Here is a 21974-nt window from a genome sequence, read left to right as displayed (position 1 = left end):
AATTAAAATCATAGCATATATGAATATGTTGAGTAAAGAGATATAGTTTTCTAACACCACCTCCATCTCCACATGTTTAGCAAGTTCAGTGAAAGTCTTGATATTTTCACTGTGAGACATGAGGAGCTTAAAATTCTTCCACTCCTCAGTATCGGAGGGAAGAGAGCGAAGCACATTCATTACTTGTTCCTCATCGGGCACGTCTCGCCCAGCAGCTTTCAGATCACGTATCATGGCACTCATGACACGTAAATGTTCGGTCACATTGTGTTTAGGATCAATCGAATAATCCATCCACTTCAGGTTCAAGGCACGGAGCCTCGTTGCCGAAGTTTGACCAAACGAAATCTTAAGCTTGTCCCACATGTCCTTAGCAGTAGGACACATTTCAAACTCACCAATTAAATCATTGTGCATGCAGAACAACATAGTAAAGCGTGCAGAACGATCCTTTTTGAACCACTCATCATGTGCTTTCAAGTTTTCATTATACTTAGCCAAATCCTCAGTTTTCTCAGTTTCTTGAGGCTTAGCCACAATAGTTGTCAAGGTTTCAAGTACCTCGCGTTCATTAAGGAGATACTGAATCTTCCTACGCCAGATATCATAGTTCTTACCATCTAGCTTTTCTGTCGTGGACAAGTCACCAACCATATTTTTAGCCATCTACAAGTATATATTAACAAATGGACATTAGGCATGTTCGAAAAAATTAAATTACCCCAAGATTTTTATTATTCATGTCATATGTTCGAAAATTTCGCTATGCTAGTAATCATCACAAAAAGACATAAACAATAAAACTCTATAAACTTAATTTTTTCTTTATGATATTATTACGAAACTAATTCGTATAAATAAAGATAAGCTAAACAAATTAGCATTATATATGATGTCACTTAGACATTAATCTAGTTCATAAGAGCTATGTGTAAAACATAGTTACACGATCTATCTATTATAAAATTTAGCAAAAAACTTATCCTGCAAAAATTATAACAGAACTTATACAAAACACATTTGTACTTTTTAAGTCAACCATATATTGTATAACATATCTAATTGGAATATATGTCAAATCGATATACTCAATTCAATTGCATAAAAGAAAATTCCAACTGTTGTACCAATAGACAAAGAAGTCATATGGAGTATACAATAAGTAAGATAAAAGGACAAAAAAAAAACACATGCATGCTTATCTCAGAAACTTTGCAGAGAAAAGATATTTGGTATTCCACATGTTTACCCATAAAACCCCACCTACCCTTCTTCTTATTAAAACAAACAAAAAACACTCCTTCCCTGTAAAAACGAGAAGAACAAAAAAACAGGGAACACATCCCTCCATCTTCTTCCTTTAAGCCGCCATTATTTCAAAAAAAATGAAAAAACTGATCTTCATCTCTTAATCAGAAACAATGATTACTAACTTTCACACAGAAACAAAATAGAATCATACGACTACCACCAAAACGACATACACATCAGCATTGTACCACCTCATCAAGCAAGACCGACGCCATCACTTAGATCGGCGCCAGAGAAGACGATTGAGCCGCCTCACGCGCTCAATGTCCCATGGTCGGTGTCGGTGCGTGACACACACGCGCCTCTGCTCGGCATCAGACGGCGGTTCATGACACACACGAAAGCTTTATCGTTAATTTGTGGTATATGCGACAGTCACGAAGACTGAAGATGATCAACAAGGTAAGCGTTCAATTAATTGGGGAACTTGTAGCGATGGGTGTTGGCAGAAAATGTAAATTCAACATATGAATAAAAAAAAAGAGAGGGTAATTTAACATAGAAACATGATGTATGTAAACATTTTTAATAAATTCAACATATGAATTACGACATGTAAACATTGTTAATGAAAACAACATATGAGTCATTTGTTTACAGATTTTTAGGGGCATACGAATAACATATGAACTATTGTTATGTAAACTGTCTATAAATTCAACATATAATTTCATTAGCTTACATACAAGGGTATATGGTATATGAATAACATGATAAATAAATAAAAACGAATTTTGATTTTAATCATGTTATTTAGTGTCGGGACAGAAGCCGTGTCACGATCGGCTCTGATACCACTGTAAGAGTATGCGTACCTTAAAGCGGAATAGGTACGGAAGATCGACGTGCCGACTTTCTGCCCTCGAAACCCGATTCCGACACTACTAGAGTCTCGGTGATAGTTCACACCCCAAGTTCCAAAAGCTCTAACAATGGTGTCTTTTATGTGATTGTATGTTACTGTGTTTATATGATATTGAGTGTGTTGTATTCTCACAGAATACTCACAATTTATAAGGCTCCAAAAGAGCTGTTACGGGGAGGAGAATAAGGGAGAAATAATGGCCATTAAAACTGATTTAATGGGATATTATTTCACCTTAATCACAGCCATTATGTGAGTCATTATTCACATAATATTGGCTCCAAAAGATTCTTTGCAACAGCTATATCAAAAAGGCCGTTCAAATTACAATAATTTCAAACTAATATAAAAGTGTGAAGTCATTCTTACAAGATAGTAATAGCATAATATACATCTTTTCCTAAAAAAAAGTAAGTACTATACATCTAATTTGACAAAGTTATACTCCATAGTAGATTTAAATATTATTGTACATGCATGTACTTTCAACGACATAAAATTTATCTACAATAAAAATTCGGATTCACAACCTTCCAAAAATGGAAACTCGGATGGGAACACCCTATGAAGAAATTTTAAGAGAAGCAATAGTTCCCCCTTCTAATCCGTTGTTTGAATTGCGTAATGAGATTTCTAGCTTAAAGTCATCAACGAGTTTTGAATTGGTTGATGAAGAGGTTATTGTTCAAATTGATAAGAAGATTTCCATGGACAAGTTTCATTTTGGTGATGTTAGGGAGCATGCGGGAAAGATTTGTAGTCGCAAGATGGATCGCTTTCAGGGTCGAGGTCAACTGACGAGGAGTGCTCGTAAGTTGAAGTCCAAATCTTTGGTTGTTGTTGAGCATTTAACATTTGGATGCAGGTACATTGAGACGGCGTCAGCACACAAGAAGACTAAAAGAAATATAGTAAAGTAAAGTTTGAGGCAGAGAAGATGATCTGTGAAGAATGTATTATGTGATTTCATAATGTGCAAAGCCCTATTTGTACAATAAGCATATCCCTCAAATTAGGAATTAGCTATAACTATATCCTCTAAACTAGGAAAATATAATATGAATACAATTAATATAATATGAATACAATCTCATAATATTAGGATATGATTCCTAATATTATGCTAACACCTCCCCCCCCCTCTCCTCAAGTTGGAGCATGGGGATTACCAATGCCCAACTTGCCCAACAGACGATGAAACTGGGAGAAACCAAGCGCCTTTGTGAGAATGTCCGCAAGCTAAGTAGATGTGGTGACATAGGACGGTTTAATAGTACCTCGTATAATTTCATCACGAACAAAATGACAGTCAACCTCGATATGTTTTGTTCGCTCATGAAAGACGGGATTGCTAGAAATATGGATAGCCGCCTTATTGTCACAATGAAGTATAACAACCGTGGGATGTTTAAAACCCAAACTTCGGAGCAACCCCTTCAACCACAAAATTTGGCGCGATATTCAGACTCAGCCGACGAACGAGAAACAGTCGCTTGTTTCTTTGTTTTCCAAGAAATTGGAGAACCACCGAGGAAAACAAAATATGAAGACAAAGAACGACGAGTGATAGGACAACTATCGTAATCAGCGTCACAATAGGCCTCGAGTACCATAGATGCGTCAGCACGTAAAAGAATACCCTGTCCCGGATTTCCTTTCAGATAACGTACAACAGCATCCCAATGTGCTTGAGACGGAGCTTGCATAAATTGAGAAAGAATATGGACCGAATAGGTAATCTCGGGACGAGTAAGGGTGAGATAAACTAACTTACCTACCAAACGAAGATACTTTGTAGGATCGGAAAATAATGGCTCTTTATTTAAAGCCAGCTCGTGCTTCTCCTCCATTGGAACCTGTGCCGGTTTTGATCCGTGAAGTCCGGTTTCTGTTAATAAACCAAGCGTGTATTTGCGTTGACAGAGAAAAATTCCGCTAGAATTTCGTGCCACCTCAAGACCTAAGAAATATTTCAATTTCCCCAAGTCCTTCATACGAAAGCACCGACTGAGATAATTTTTAAATTCTTGAATAGCGACAGTATTATTCCCAGCGATCACTAAATCATCAACATACACTAGAATATGGATAACAATATCATCCTTGCAATAAACAAATAAAGAATGATCACAAGGGCTATGAGTAAACCCATAGTCACATAATGCAGTGGCTAATTTCGCGTACCAACAACGTGGAGATTGACGTAAATCATATAAATATTTATGAAGACGACACACCTTACCACGCTGCCCATGGCCGAATCCAAGCGGAAGTCGCATATACACTTCTTCTTCCAAATCCCCATGAAGGAAAGCATTTTGAACATCCATTTGGTGTAGTTCCCAATTATTAATTGGAGCCACAACAAAAAAATTTCGAACCGTTACCATTTTTACAGTAAGGGCAAAAGTCTCGGCAAAATAAATCCCTTCCTGTTGATGATTACCAAAAACAACCAGGCGTGCTTTATATCGCTCAATTGCCCCATCAGATTTGCGCTTAATTTTATATACCCACATACGTCCAATAGCGGTCTTATGTGGTGGTAAATCTACGACGGACCAAGTATTATTTGCCTCTAAAGCAGCGATTTCTTCCTCCGTAGTTTGCTTCCATTTTGGATTAACGACGGCTTCTTTAAAAGAATTGGGCTCAATATCATTAGTAATAACTGCAAGAAAATGTTGATGGGCATTCGAAAAATTATTACAATTAATACAATGAGAAATGGGATACGGAGTACCTTTGACGGACGATGGCGTGGGTGAAGGGCTTGACGGAACCAAAGTCGTGTTAATGTGTTCATTGACCTTCTCCCACCGAATAAAATCTTTATTTCGAGAATTCTCAAATGTTTGTCGTTTCCCCCGACCCATTTCCTCATCGTTAGGAGCTGGTACTTCTCCCTGATTAGTACCATCAGACATTTCAGTACTATTAGAAGAAATATCAGACCGTATATCCACTGCAGGCCCCGACTGTGCACCATCAGACGAGAATGACATGTTCTCATGGGCTGCACTACCTACATCATCAAGCCTATCAGCCATACCTCCATCGGCAGCAGCATCGTGTCCATCTGTCCCACCTGGTTCGACATTTGGAGACACACCAGATTCGGGAAACGCAGCAGAACCAGACTCGACAAAGGAATCATCAATGGAAGAATTTTCGGAGCTAGTTTCAGGCAAGGCAAAGGGGAACTGATTCTCGATAAATTGAACATCACGGGACTGAAAATAGTCACCTGTCTCGAGATCATATAGGTGCCAGCCTTTCTTCCCGAAAGGATAGCCAATAAAAGTACAACGACGACTTCGAGAATCAAATTTGTCACGTGGAGAAAGATTTTTTGCATAGCACAAACATCCGAATACCCGAAGAAGGCTCATATCAGGAGGTTTACCAAATAATAATTCAAAAGGAGTCTTATTGTGTAAAACTCGACTAGGGATTCGATTTATTAAATGTGCCGCTGTTAAAACACACTCCACCCAAAAATCAACGGGTAACGAACTTTGAAAACGTATGGCACGAGCAACATTTAAAATATGCCTATGTTTCCTTTCAACTCGAGCATTTTGTTGGGGTGTTTTAACCATAGAAGTTTGAAAAATAATACCATTCTCTCGAAAATAAGGCATAAGCCCTCGGAATTCCGTACCATTATCACTCCGAACAATTTTCACAACACTATTAGATTGACGAGCAACTAAGGCAAAGAAATCATGCATGAATTTTGGAACCTCGTCCTTAGTTTTCAATAAATAAACCCAAACACTTCTCGAAAAATCATCAACAATAGACAAGAAATATCGGGAATCATAAGCACGATTAGAATTATACGGGCCCCAAACGTGACAATGAACTAATTCAAACAAACATTCAGCTTTATTATCACTCAACGGAAAAGGAGTACGAGTCTGTTTAGCGCGGAAGCAAATATCACAATTCGAAAAATCACACGAAAAACTAGAAATAGAAGGAATGTGCTTCATAACCCGAGATGAGGGATGTCCCATTCTTTGATGCCACAACGCTGCATTCTCTTCCCCGGTGACAGCATTAACACGAATAGGTTCCGTCATCGTTAAGTAGAAAAGCCCATCCGAAGGATCACCCACTCCAATCGTCGTCAAGGCATGGTCCTGTATCAAACATTGGGCATTAGTAAATTTCACACATAAATTTTGTGTGGATAGAAGCTGCGAAACAGACAAAAGATTGCATTGGAAAGACGGGACCAAAAGAACATTAGACAGCGATAAATTGTCGTTGATTCTAATAGTTCCAGCTTTGGTGGCCGTCAAACTAGCACCTGTGGGTAACCCAATGTTGATAGGAGCATTAGGAACACACGACTCAAACAACTCCTCATTATAACAAATATGTGCGGATGCACCCGTATCGATTATCCATGTGAAAGAAAGCTTACCACTTAGCCTAGCCATATTAGCAACGACGGGAGTCTCACCGAAAACCGCATTTACTTTAGCATTGGAGGTTGAGGCAGACGAGGTGTCCCCTGTTTTGGGAACATGACGAGGATGCCCAACAGGGAAGCCAATCTCTTCCCAACAGCGACTCACCATGTGACCATCTTTGTTGCAGTGGATACATTTAAAACGAGGACGAGTAGACTCCGTCTTAGCAGGTTGATTCTTACCAGACACGGCGCACGCCATGTGTGTACCAGTATCTTCACGAGACTGCACAACAGTCCTGACTCCTTCTTCCTGAACAATGCGTGAATAGACAACATGTATATCGGGTAATGGTGATATACCGAGTATGCAGGAACGGACAGTTGCATACACCGGATCAAGACCCATCAGAAATCCACGCACTTGTTCAGTAGCCCTGCGTTTAAGAATTATGCCTTGCACATCGCAATTTGAACAAGAAGCACATGTTGGGAGAACATCATAATCGTTGATGTCTTCCCATAACATCTTAATTATACCAAAATAATTCATAACAGACTCACCCGACTTTTGCTTAAATTCGGCAATATCCGTTTGAAGTTGATAAATTTTGATATCATTTGCAATCGAGAAACGCAAACGTATATCCTCCCAGAGATCGAAAGCAGTTTCACGATAGGAAATGGACGAACGTAAGTCTGATTCAATGGTATTAAAAATCCACGCAATTATCGTGTAATTGATAGTAGTCCAATCATCCCACTCCTTTGGATCAGCCGGCTTTTGCTTAAGAGTGCCGTCGATGAACCCGAGTTTTCTCTTGGCTCCCAACGCAACCCGAAAACCCTTAGACCATTCAGCATAGTTTTTCGTCCCTAGAAGAACAACATGAGTAATCCGTGCCCCGGTACCATCCTGGTTTGACAAGGCATAAATCGGATTGATGGTATTATTCCCTCCACCATTGATGGACTTGTCATCAACCATTGTGAAGGATCAACAAATTTGATAGGAAAAAAATGAAAAATATCAGAGTAAGATGAGAACCTTGCTCACGATACCATATAGTAAAGTAACGTTTGAGGCAGAGAAGATGATTTATGAAGAATGTATTATGTGATTTCATAATGTGCAAAGCCCTATTTGTACAATAAGCATATCCCTCAAATTAGGAATTAGCTATAACTATATCCTCTAAACTAGGAAAATATAATATGAATACAATTAATATAATATGAATACAATCTCATAATATTAGGATATGATTCCTAATATTATGCTAACAAGAAAGGATGTCAATTTAATACAATTAAATGACTATTATCATCCACCGTTCAAGAAACGTCGGCTTTGTCCTTTAATTTGGTCAATTTTAAAGATTAGCCAAGTTAGTTGGATTTAAAGTAGTTTTGGGGACCCTAGTAAGTAGTACCCCCACTTTGTATGATATCTAGTTTTCAGTATGTAATCGTATAATCCCTCTTATTTTCTAAAATATTCCACATTTCTCAAAACGGTAAATTTACAAAGATTTTCCACATTTTCTAAAACGGCAAATTCACAAAGATCTTCCACTTCCATTATTTGTCTATCTTTGTGGTTATACGAGTAATATATTATGACCACACATTCTCTCTCTTACATTCATTTACATCCACATATCATCCTCCCACTAAATTCTACCCAAAAACAAACACTAAAAGAAGGACCCAAAGTATCATATAATGTAGCTTTAAGGACCCGAATTATCATTTCGTGGCTTTAAGGACTCCAAACATAGTTTTTGACGAAAATAACCCCATATGCTTTTCTTATTTCTTAGAATTAAACATATATGTTTACTAGGAATACTGTTTAAGACGAATACGGTATCCGTCTTAAGCGTAAGATGAGTAAGTAGTAATAAGACAAAAGCAAAATGTATGGAGAAAAGTACTCCGTAAAAGATTTGTCTTATATTATCAAGTGAGATGATACTTAACCCGTTTTACTTTTAAAACAGATACCTCCTTCTTAAGAAAAACTAACTATATTTGAATTTGGACCTAAAAGAAAGTAATTTGTCTAAGTATGTATAACCTAATTTTGACCAAACCGAATGAATAAAGTTAAATGATTATTTATGCGTCTACGTTTTAATCCTCGGTAGCTAGATAGCATTATTTCGTCTACTTATAATCTAATGCAGCCAAAAATAGATTAAAAATTTAAACATATCTAGGAGTTCGTAGTAAGATGGCGAGCAAGTAATTTTTTATATGATCGTCTCATAAATAAGTTATTGTGAGACACTTCAGTAATATATTAACTATAAGTCATAAAACAGATGTGAAAAGATACTGAACGAGTATTAAAAAAAACAATATAACGACATACGATAAAATAGGTATTAAGTGTTAACATTATAAAATGCTTACCAATTAAAAAATTTTATTGGCATCATCTAAATGGTACAAAAAATAATATCGCATTTTTTTTGGTCATATAATAAATTATTGTAAGACGATCTATATAATATTTTGTGTAAAGTACGTTCGTAATTCACGTACACCAACTTTTTTTAGCTAATTAATTATCGTGATTTTATTGACGTAAATTAACAAGTTATTTATTCAATTTGATTAAATATTTAATTTGATAAAGGTTTTGAATCAGCGTAAATTCTACCAACAATACAAAATACTCCTAAGAAGTATGTATATATATACACAAGGGTATTTTGGTAAAAAAGATGGTTTGAGGTCCTTAAAGTCACATAATATAAGTTGAGGTCCTTATAGCTATATTTTGTAATAGTTGAGGTCCTTATAGTGGTGTTTACTCCAAAAACAATTGTGGAAGAACACAGGGAATAAGTGGGAGTACTTTTTAATCTTCTTTTTTTTTTTTTTTTTTTTTTTCATATTTTACAAAATAGTACATGTTTGTCTAAAAAAAGCTGCACAAGTTGAGCAAAAGTCCAAACACAAATGCTTAAGAAAAATTCTTGTATCTTTCGGAAGGACCGTCTTTACTTATACCTAAAAGCAATCTATCAAATTTAATTATTATAATGACTTAGGTATAAAGAGTAAAACAAGAATTTTTCAATGCTTAAAAGCCAGGATACACGACATCACAACTATGTAAACCACAAAAACACGAAACACGTCTAAGCTAACCTAGGTAGCACGGACACTTCTCTTAATCAGTCGTCCCGTATCCAACACCGTGTCGGATACCGACACTTGTCGGACACACGTCTAAACGTGTCGGACACCTATGAAGCCGTATCTAACTTCCGACTTTTATTTGGGCACGTGTCCGGCGCGTGTCCATGGTATTTGGGCACGTGTCCGACGCGTGTCCTTGTTATTTGGATATCATTTGGGGTGAATGATGTTCTTTAGACGAAAAATGAGTTGTCGAAAGAGATTGATTAGAATATGGGTATGGTTGGGAAATGAAAATGAGTTATAATCAAGGCCAAATTTTACCTTCACTTATTTAAATTTAATATCAAATACTTTTACAAAAATAAAATCAGACGTTTATAACTAAAATACACATATTTAATTTTTATTAAATTTAAATAACATATCCCGTATCCTAAATTTAATGAAATGCCGTGTCACGTGTCCGTATCGTGTCGTATCTGTGTCCGTGTCCGTTTTGATGCTACCTAAAAGCTAACACACGATACCTTTTGTTAATCCATCGTCATTTCACCACGACGCATTAATTAATTAATTCGGATGTCATTAAACTATTAATTACACTCTATAACCTAGAACCTCCAATTTATCCACCGTCACCAAAGATGTTAGGAGTACACGGGGTGTACAAGGCCTTTGTACACAAGCCAATATCAGCGCGACACGTGGAAAGGTTAAAAAAGATTCCACTTTTTGTTTGGAGGGAAAGTAGGAGGGAAAATTTTAGTATATTGGAGGGAAATTTTGGTTAGGAGGGAAAGTTAGAGGGAAACTTTTTATGCCAAAAATATTACTTGTATATAATATATATATTGTCAATTTTTTATTTTCCTATCACTTTCGCTAATATTTAAGAAATAGACGTACTTTTTCACATACGAAATTTATTTTTTTCACATACGTTTTTTACAATTTTACCCTTGGATATTTTTTCAACCTTTACTCCAATTGATTTTTTTTCCCGTCCCTTATCTCCCTTCACCGCCAAAACCACCTTCATCTACATCTCCGGTCAGTCCAACCACCTCTCGGGTTTGTCCAGCCGCCGGATACCACCCTCGTTCGCCTCCTCCGATCAGGATAGTCATCAGTTAACCTCCCCCTTCTCAGGCAGTCCCCTCTCTCGCACTACCCTCTCCATCCCTCCCGACTCTCTTTTCCCTCCGACGACCCATCCCCGCCTGACCACCACGATCATCTCCCTTCGATGATTTGGCTAACTGGGTGTTTTCTTGTACAATGAAGATATGAGTTTCTTAATATGAGTTGAACCCATTTAATTTCAGAAGATAAGGTCAATGCTTTTATTCCAGAAAATCGATCTTAACAAGATAGTTGAACCCATTGAATTGAACGATGCTTGGCAATGATTCGATATTCTAGTTAGATTGATTAATTTGCTAGTGCATGAATTAATTACTCATTCTCAAAGCTTAATCTAGATTTTTGATAGTAATTTCAATTAATCTACGATAATTTGGTACCCATTTATATAAATTATCACCTATAATAGAAAAAAGTAAACTAAATGAATGGGGAGTTAAAGAAAATAAATTGTCATCTTGAATTGTTCTTGATCGAAAAAGTGTGAATGGTAATATTGTTAAAGAGAAATTGTTAAAGATGAAGATTTATGAACTATGAAGTTGAGGTGGCAGTCGGGTCAAGTTGGGTCGGTTTTGAGTTAAGTCAAGTAGGATTAGACCCAGAACCGAATCAGGCTCGACCTGATCAAACGTATTAACCCGATATATCCTGACTCGTTGGTTAACCAAGTGGAACCGGAACCGAAGATGTATTAATTTTATATAAGAACTAGGGTGATAATGAGACAATACAGCTCGAGCTCGGCTCGGGTCGACTTGTATCAACTTAAATTATAAAATGTATGAGTGAGGACTTTAATTTAAACCGAACCTTAACCGCATCGTTTCCAATTCAATGGTTCGGTTTACCAAACCGCTTTATCGAACCTAAAAAACACGGTTTTTCGGTTTTTCGGTTTTTCAGTTCCGTTATTGTAGTTCAGTTTATTTTGAATACCCCTATCTGATACGGCACATTGGGTAACTTTAATTAAATTAAGTGAAATTAAGTTTAGTTAAATTAAGTTTAACTAAATAATTAACCCACACCTCCACTTTCATCCATTGGTATCCTACCACATCATCAATCCACACCTCCTCCTTTCACCCATTAGTAGTCTATCATATCACCAATCCACACATAAGTTTAAGTTAAGTTAATTTAATTTAATTTATTAACTTAAATTATACCCTTGTGTTAGTTATGTTAAGCTATGTTTAATTAGTATCTACTGATAATTGTTTGTTATCATATTGATTAAATTAATATCAAATAGTTGTCTCTCGTATCATGTCAATAAAAAAATGTGCAAAATTAATTTAAATTATACACTTGTGTTAGTTAAGTTAAGTTTAGTTTAATTCAGTTTCAATAAACTAATTATAGTTAAGTTAAGTTATTTTTATTTTACTTTAATTAAGGTAATTTTTAGGTTTGGTTTATTTTAGGGTTGGTTATTTTTAGGCTTGTTTTAGTGTTTCTATGTTTGGTTTATTTTAGGGTTGGGTGTTTTTAGGTTTTGTTTATTTTAGGGTTGGTTGTTTTTAGGGTTTGTTCTAGTATTTCTATGTTTTGTTTATTTTAGGATTGGGAGTTTTTAAGGTTTTAGTATTTTTAGGTTTGGTTTATTTTAGGTTTGGTTTATTTTAGGATTGGTTTTAGTGCAACTACGACAGACTCGTCAGGAGTGAGGACTTTATTTAATATATTTACTATTAAAATAAGTTATTGTATAATACGAAGTATATAATATTAGTTTTAGACAAAATAACGATATTACGTTTCGGATGCGTATTATTAAAACTCATATCAACTTTAACTCGTAATTAAATAGTTGATATGAGTGTAACTTTATATTTGAATAATAAACTTTATTGAATCACTTATTATATCTAAATTATGTTTATTTAGACTTAACGAAGTTTAGGTCATTCAAGTATAATTACCTTAAATTTAGTTATTAACTTTGATTATATTTGAATAATAACTCTAATTAAGTAAAGTTTAGTCAAGTCCAAGTAAAGTTAATTATATTAAGTTTAATAAAGTTTTGATAAATTATGTTATGTTATGTTACATTTTCAACTGATCGTTCACATCATGTTGATATGATATGTTTTATGCTATGTTTTTTTTTCTTTTAACTTGAATTAAGCTAGTTTTAATCAAGTTATACTCAATTAAGTTCATTTTTAATTAATTAAATAATATTAATTAGTAACACTTGGTTAATGACGAGTAGTATTTTGGTCGCATTTTACCCCTTATTTATACGTTATTACGACTCGATTTCGCGTGCTTAATTGGTTAAATAGCTCATTTTAATTACTAATTTATGATAGTTAGTCGTCTTGGTTAGATTTAATAATTAGTCGGGTTTTACATGATATTATTATTATTATTATTATTAGAAATTATTATTATTATTATTATTATTAGAAATTATTAGAAATTATTATTATTATTATTAGAAATTATTATTATTATTATTATTATTATTATTATTATTATTATTATTATTATTATTATTATTATTATTATTATTATTATTATTATTATTATTATTATTATGCGTAGATGAGACGGAATATTGAGATGAGTTAAGGCGGGTCAAATGGAGAAATTATTGAATCAATTGAAAGTGAAATTGTACGATCCTATGATCTAAAAAGTGGAAATGATACAAGTCATCGTAGGATCGTTTTGGTGGAAAGATCGGGTAGGATCACATATTGATCATACATAATCGTATACTGATCGATGACAGATAGTAAAAGTCTTATTTATGTGTGTTCTAATTTTGTGACGTTGTTGTTTCTTTGTACTTACAACTCTAACTTAAGAGGATATGTAATAATTTATATAAGATGTAAGTTATATTAACTTAAACCATACACTTATATTAATGTATGAGTACTCATGTTTAATTAGTATCATACACATCATTGCTCCTTATCACATTGATTAAATTAGTATCATAAATTGCTCTCGTATTATGTACATAAAAATTGTATCATTGCACGATTATCTGCCACGTCATTAATCCGCGCCACCGCCTCTCCTCCAATAGGAATCCGCCATTTCAAAGAATCCATATATCCACCTTTTGCCCGTTAGTAGCCCGCCACGTGTTTGGAGGGAAAGTTGGAGGGAAAATTTTGTTATATTGGAGGGAAAATTTTGGATTAGGAGGGAAAGTTGGAGGAATTTTTATTAAAATCTATAATCTTTTTCATGTCATAATAATATTATTAATCCATATTTTATTCAATAATTTATATACTCTCATATCATATACTATAACATTTTTATTTACAAAAAAAAACATTTTTATTTACTTTTTCACATTTTACCTCCAATTTAATTTTTAGGGTTTTAGTGTTTCTATGTTTGATTTATTTTAAGGTTGGGTGTTTTTAGGGTTTTAGTATTTTTAGGTTTGGTTTATTTTAGGGTTGGTTGTTTTTAGGGTTTGTTTTAGTATTTTTAGGTTTGGCTTATTTTAGGGTTGGTTGTTTTTAGGGTTTGTTTTAGTGTTTTTATGTTTGGTTTATTTTAGGGTTGGTTGTTTTTAGGGTTTGTTTTAGTGTTTCTATGTTTGGTTTATTTTAGGGTTGGGTGTTTGTAAGGTTTTAGTATTTTTAGGTTTGGTTTATTTTAGGGTTTGGGTTTTTTTAAGGATTTTTAGGGTATATACTTAACTTTCACTATCTTTACTTCTATTTTAGTTATTTTAATTTAATTTGAGTAGTTTGAGAATTGTTAACAAGATAATTGTAGTTAAATAAGATAACTATGGTTAAGGAAAATTCTATTTTAGTTATCTAATGGAAACCAAAGGAAAATAATTGTAGTTAAATAAGATAATTCTATTTTAGTTATCTAATGGAAACCAAAGGAAAATAATTTTCTTATGAACTAAGGATCTCAAAACAGCATCTGATAATTTGGCTCGTCCTATTATCGCTAACTTCACGTAACTTTTGAGGATCCTTCGTTAATTTTTGGTAGCAGTTATAAAAAAAACCCTAATAACAACAATAATAATAGTAAAAAATAAATAAAAAATTACTTAACCCCACTTATATTTAGTTAAAAATACAAAATTAATTTAATTAAGTTTAAATTAAATTTAACTCGAATCTGATATGACCCGAAACCCCCTATCTCGACCCGTAACCCACATGAGTGACCCGCTCACCTGTCTAACCCTAAAGCCTAAAAACGTGTCTAAATAAACAAGCAATTTTCCGTAGCCGCCACTATCATCAACTATTCTCATGTGATTCTCACCAATTTCAATTTGCCCCTAAATCCTTAATCAACATCTCCTCTAATCCATTCAATTTGCCATTTATCCAGATTTTTGAAATATTGTAGCACCCCTCACCTCATCTATGAAATCACAATTGAGAACAAATCTATGTGGTAAGATGGAGTTTCAACTTCTTTGTACTGTTTCTTTTTGTCGATTTTCATGAGTAATTCGGTTTCGATATGGAAAATCGCTGATTTATGTTTTCTTTGTTATTGTTGTTGTTGTTGTTGTTGTTGTTCACACTTCAGCTCCCCTACAGAATAGCCGTGTGATGGAGCTTAAGTTCATTGAATCGTTCACATGGGTATGTTCCATTTTCGATTTTAGTTAAGCAGTTGCGACTCCATATATACTTTCGAGTCGAGTCTTTTTACAATTGTTTTTTATTATTGGTTATCTCATCTATTCTTTAACTTCTCATCGTTTCTGTGCATCTGATTTAATATTCAATTGATTTCAGACTTAACACAACTATTTCATGGAGTCAGTCAAACACAACCGCGCCCTCAAATTCTGAATAATGGGACGATTCATGGAGTGATCCTTATATATCTGAAGAACTTAGGTACGCAATTCATTTCATTGATTTCTATTTGCTCTTCTATTTAAGTGATCTGTTCTATTTTTTTTTTTTCATTCTTATGAATATGTACTCAGTTACATACGAAGTATGTTCTTTTTCTTTGTTTTGGCTGTGGAAGTGGTCCTTATGAAAGCGTTTGTTATTTATTGTTGAGGTTTTGTGTATTGAGTGATATTCCGTAATTTGTGTTTAAGTTTGCTGTTTTTGGGGGAGTATAAAATGCTGAAAAAATGGGAGTTCTGCATATGCAATTTGAATTGAATTGTTAAGGGAGTTCTGCATATGCAATTTGAATTGAATAATTTTAACTTTTGAATTGTATCATTTTCCGGCAAGTTCTAAATATAACGTGGTGGTCTTATAAACTCCTTGAGCATTCTGGTAATAACTATTTATTAATTAATTTTATTATACGTTTCTTTTTTTCATTTGGTCGTTCCATTGATGGCAGGGATTCATTAATCCATGGTTTGCTCAACAATTCTTTTTAATAAATTGTTGCTTTAAGTTACTTATCAATTCAATTGATTGTGTGCGTTGTGATTGTATGCGTTTAGCCAGCAACTAGAGCCTTCTCTTAATATGTTATGGTGTATGAATCATGCGCATATCATAACTAAGTAGCATATTATATCACAAGGTAAAATCAAAATGTTGCCCGAGCTTTGGCAGAGATATGATATGTTTTGCGATGTTTTATGTCATTTAGTACGTCCAAACTCCTAATTATGATTATGCGCCTTTTAAAGAAGCCTTTATTGTTGCTTACACTATCTCCTTATAGAGTCTGACTAGAATGTAATGACTTGGAGTTCTAAACTTCTAATCTTTGCTAGATATCATCACTTGGAACAGTTGTGTTCACTGATACGGATGACTAATCATTAGAAATTTAGAATGCATTTATAAACTAAAATTTTCAATGTAGATTTGCAAATAGAGCTATTGGAGTCACCTAATTTGCAGTGAGTGAATACTCTTACCGTCTCAATCATTTGTTTACTTTTTATTTTCATTTTGAGGGCTTGATTTTAACCAGAAGTGAACAAATTATTAGGACGGAGGGAATATATTACTATTTGTTTGGTTTTATCAATTTATTATATTATGAATGGTAAGTTTTGAGGCATAACATCTTATATTGTTCAACGTCTTATCTCATGGGACTTGCAAATAATTTTCTCAGCTCAGTAGAATATAATTTTTTTAATCAATTACTTATAATGTTTTCTCAATATTTTCTGTATGAAGCTCTGATGTTCTTACAACTACCCACTCGCGGCCTTTTTCAATCCTTCTTTTTCTCATGTGCTATCTTTCTTTGTGGGTTATATCACTGTGATTTCAACTCATTCACTCACATGTACATAGCTTGCGAAAATTGGTCATATTGACTATTCACTTAGAGAGTTGTTGGAGTTGTTTGAATTCTCTGGAAGATCTAATTGTACGTAAATGAGATTGTCAATTGGTTGGTTTTATTGCACCATCAACTTGATATATTTTTAGTTGTTGGACATATTACTTGGAATATTGAATGTGTCGTGCTTACTCTTAGTCCTTTTTGGGTTGTTTTTTCATCTTGATGAGCCATATTTATGATTCTTAGGTAATGTTTGGAGATGATTTTGATTCAATTGTGATCTTCCCTAAACGGTGAATATGAAGAACAAAGGATGCTCAGAAGAGTGTAAAAGGAAAAACAACTGCAATCGTCTTATATTCAGCATGGTGTAGCCGTTTGAAATAAGCCACCACAAAACGATGTGAAACCTTTGTAACTGGTCCTGAACAGTTGATGAAGATTTCAGTCAGGGAAATTCTCTAAAGAAATGTAAAAGAATCGATATTACCCTTCTCAACTTCTTCCGAGCAAGAGACTTTAAAGTCATAAAAGTCAATTACTTATCACCGATTCACCATAATACCATTGTACGTTTTGATGCCAAGACAATTTGGAGTTGATAGAGCCATTTTGGAGTCAGATTCATTCGAGCTCTGTTGTGATTTTTAGTTTCACTCAAGTTATTTATGTAATATTGGTAGTGTAATTGTTGTGTAGGACACTTCTTTTAGAATAAGTAAACAGCCATGATTTCTATATTTTTCAATATAAGTTTTCACATACATAATATTACTTCTGAGAATACCTCCCGTCATTTTTAACACTAAACTTTTCTCAACTATATATATATATAAGTCAACAGATGAATTCTCACTTTTGAAATCATCGCCATGATATCATACACGATGATCAGCCGAGGTATAATGGCTTTATTGCTATTAGTACATGAATTAGATATGTAAGACATAGATGCAAATATGATATTCTGCTATATTGCTATTATTACATGAAATAGATATGTGAGACATAGATGCAAATATGATACTCTGGTATTAGCAGTAGCAAAGTCATTTCGAGTAGAGGTGTTACGCAGTAGCAAAGTCATTTTGAGTTGAGGTGTTACATGATCACTTTAAAGGATGAAAAGTTATTTAATGTAGTCAATTGAAATATGGATTATTGTTCTAGACGATTGTATGTTTTAGTAATATCGCAAACATTTTCAATGCATTTTCCATTATAATTGCGGTCTTGATCTTTGTATGAATAATATATTTATCTAAGGTAGACTATTTGTCTAAAATGTTATACACTCAAATACTAAATGATACAATTATATAATTTTAAAACTTATTTATACATGCCCGTGCAATTTTGCACAGGTCCTAAGCTAGTATCAATATAATGCGTAGGTGAGACGGAATATTGAGACGAGTTAAGACGGGTCAAATTGAGAAATTATTGAATCAATTGAAAGTAAAATCATGTTGATTTTGTTCCTGCAATCTACTATTATCACCATGGCTACTCATCATCAAATCCACCGACACACAAATGCAACCACCAACATTTCTGCTGACAATCACCGCTCCGTAGTGACCGATAACCACCATAACTCCTCCTCCATCTCACACAAGCAACCATATCGAAGCTCGACATCAGCCCACAATGAGCCGTGAGCACTACCTCGGACACCACGATTCAACTTCTGGGCTAGCGACATCAATCATCAATTAAACTGCTCACCTCACTTCACCAATCAAATATAAACACCAGCCGGATCGATCTCCTCTGGTCGAGTCCAGGCCTACTGTGTACCTCCCGCATCTCGGCTCGTTACAATTGCCTAGCTTCATTCTATCAACCAACCATCGCACATTATCGCCTGAAACCAACCACCAAGCACGACCACCACAAAACATTGCAAAACCAGCGATTGACGTCCTTCAACCACCGCAGCCCGACAAACCAGTAAATTTTATTGATGTCAATGAACTTCATTTAAACTCTTAAATGTGTGGTCTGTGATGTGGAGATCATGATTATTAGGATGGGATTGGTTGAGATAAATTAAGTATAGGGCACTTGGGTAATAGGCGATGAATCACTAATTTTGAGAAATGGAAATGGCTAAGAACTAAAAAGTATCGAGTAGATAGCTATCATGGATTATTTTGTTATAATTATATACCAAGACAAACACCATCACCAACTACTACTATCCTCTATAAAACCCACCAGACCACTGAAACCAACACCTTCACCACCACCATCGAACCCCGCATACCAACCGATACCGCAAACACCACTAGCGACGAAACCAATGACGTTGGTGATTTGAATGAACTATGTATGGTGTTTTCTTTGGTGGATCTGAAATCGTCTATAATGAGTGAGGAGTAGGGACGGGTTGGTGGGGAGGCGGAAAAGAGGTCGGGATAGGGGAAAAAGCGGCATGGTGGTGACGTGTTGCTCCGGTGGTGGGTGTTGTGGTGGTCGGAAGATGGCCGAACGGTGGTGGAGGGAGATTTGGGTGGGATAAAAAAATGAGAGAAAAGATTGAAAGGGTAGACTAATAAAAATAAATATTCATAAAATAAAATATAATTATTTTTTTTGTAAAAATAGATAGACTAATAAAAATAAGTGACCCACCAACTTCTTCAAATTTGAATTTCAAATTCAAAATATTTCAATTTAGGTACTAAAATTAACCATTGAAAAAGATTCCATATGGTCCCTACACCTTTCCACGTGGCACATTACTACAGGCCTGTGTACAAAGGGGCTTGTACACCCCGTGTACATGTAGCCTTTTCGCACCGTCACTTTCCAAATAAAACAAATAAAATTATTGTACGATCAATGCACGATAACAGCGGCGACAAGCGCAACAAGCGCGGCCGCCGCTGCTGTTATATCATAATCTCCGTTATAATCCTCATTATCATACTCCTCGCAGTCCTCGGCGCCACCGTATTCCGCGCAAAACGCCCAACTACCACCGTAAACTCCGTCACCCTTCGCAACCTCGACGTATCCTTCGACGCACTACAACTCAACGTCCACATCAATGTCTCCCTTTTCGCCAACATCTCCGTCAAAAACCCTAACATTGTCGGAATTAAGTATACCGACAGTTCCGCCTTCCTCGATTACCGCGGTCAGGTCGTTGGTCAGGCTCCCATTCCTGCTGGTCATATCTCCGCTGGTCAGACCGCGATCCTCAACCTGACTTTGACAGTTATGGCGGACCGGTTTTTGTCGAATTCCAAGGAAGTTATTTCTGATGTGTTGTCCGGTTCGATTCCGCTTTCGACTCGTACGAGGATTCAAGGGAAGGTTACTGTGTTTTTGTTTAAGATTCATGTTGTTTCGGATGCGAATTGTAATTTGAATGTTTCTGTTGCCACTAAGTCTCTTTCGAGTAATGATTGTAAATATCAAACTCACTTATCCTAATTTCACTTCTAAATTCATGCTATTCTTTACTTGTTTTTTTTTTTTTTTTTTTGTTCAAGGGTAGTTTTTCCTTTGATTGAATATTCTTGCGGTGTATTTGTAAATGCTGATGTTTGTTGATAGAATTGGTAAATTATGCATGCTGTTAGCGGTAAGTCGGTCATTTAAAGAAGAAAAAGTGAATGTGGGTGGTATTTTACCAATTCTATCTACAAACATCGGCATTTTATTGTTTAGAATGACGGATTTACCGCTAGCAGCATGAATCTCTGAATGCTTTTATTAATATGAATGACACGATCAGTATAGTGAGCCAGTGAGGTATTGACGAGTTTTTAGTATCAAGAGCGAGTTTTAGGATTAAGGTTAAGAACTCATCCTTGGCACATAGAGCTGTAGGACAAGTTAACGTGAGACTGCGTCACAGAATAATTCAAGTTGATTTCGTGATTGCGAGATGTGTCTTTTTGTTTACTCAGGGTAGCTGAACCGAATGTTAATTCATGCTTTTTGCGTTATCTGAGTTCCTGCCATTATAATATGCGTCTAAAATTGTATCCTTGTAACTGGTAGGCGGTACCTCAATTCTTTACTTGTATAATGTGACTGGGAGTCTATGTTGCAGGCGGGGAAAAACAATTAGCAAACGTTTCTGGTCTCAATTTTACTTGTCGCTGTGATTACTACCGAAAAGCTAGTTAGATATTCCAGATGTTTGATATGGCTCTTGATAGTTGATACCATTTCCCTCTAGCCAAATAAGATTGGAACTTGGTCATCTTATCCACCTCGGTATATTTTGCGTGTCGGAGATGGCAATAGAGAAACTTAACCTTCTCTGTCAACCTTATTCATGGTTTGCTCTGGCTTCCCCTTTCCTCTATGACAGTATTACTCTCATCCAGACGTGGGAAATTTGAACTAGCATCGAGGGGAAACAACAGGAGTTTTTGGTGTATATTCTTTGCTGGTTAAATCTAGATGTCATCTCCCCTAATTCATCTGCTTATGTGATTTTTCATATCCTCTAATCTTCTTACTGGACTCAAATTAGTTGTTCATCCTGCTGTCAGATACTCATCTTAGTTGGCGTCCACAATTTGTTTATAGTTAGTCTCCCTCATGACAAGCGATCCATTTATTTCAAGTTATTTTCTGTTGAGTGATTAATATTCCTACCAGCTATTGAAGCACTTGTTGATGACATTTCGCTTTTTTGTTTTGTTTTTGTTGATTCCTTTGTGATCCTCGAGCTTTTGGAAATTACTCCGTACAATTTATTATGCTTCAAATGTTTCTTGTCTATTCGGTAATCCGTATGTAATTGCATGTTTTCCTAACAATTGTACTCCCTCAGCCCCTTCATCCAAATTTCCATATTTATTT

The 21974-nt window shown here is 35.1% G+C and overlaps 1 protein-coding gene and 1 long non-coding RNA gene across 2 annotated transcripts; both read left to right on the top strand.

The window, feature by feature from the left end:
- The first annotated feature begins 15120 nt into the window (after positions 1-15120).
- LOC141647602 (uncharacterized) lies at positions 15121-17928 on the top strand. The gene is made up of 4 exons (XR_012545766.1): positions 15121-15308; positions 15447-15502; positions 15659-15763; positions 17391-17928. It is a non-coding gene; the product is annotated as an uncharacterized LOC141647602 (long non-coding RNA).
- A 2063-nt stretch (positions 17929-19991) lies between these two features.
- Positions 19992-21290, top strand: LOC141649011 (uncharacterized). Its single transcript, XM_074457714.1, has 2 exons — positions 19992-20562; positions 21214-21290. The coding sequence occupies exons 1-2, from the start codon at positions 19992-19994 to the stop codon at positions 21288-21290; spliced, it is 648 nt and encodes a 215-aa protein (XP_074313815.1).
- Positions 21291-21974: the final 684 nt, after the last annotated feature.

Source organism: Silene latifolia, chromosome 3, assembly GCF_048544455.1.
Source record: "Silene latifolia isolate original U9 population chromosome 3, ASM4854445v1, whole genome shotgun sequence".
NCBI classification, from domain to species: Eukaryota; Viridiplantae; Streptophyta; class Magnoliopsida; order Caryophyllales; family Caryophyllaceae; genus Silene; species Silene latifolia.
This window is presented reverse-complemented; position numbering and strand designations above follow the sequence as displayed.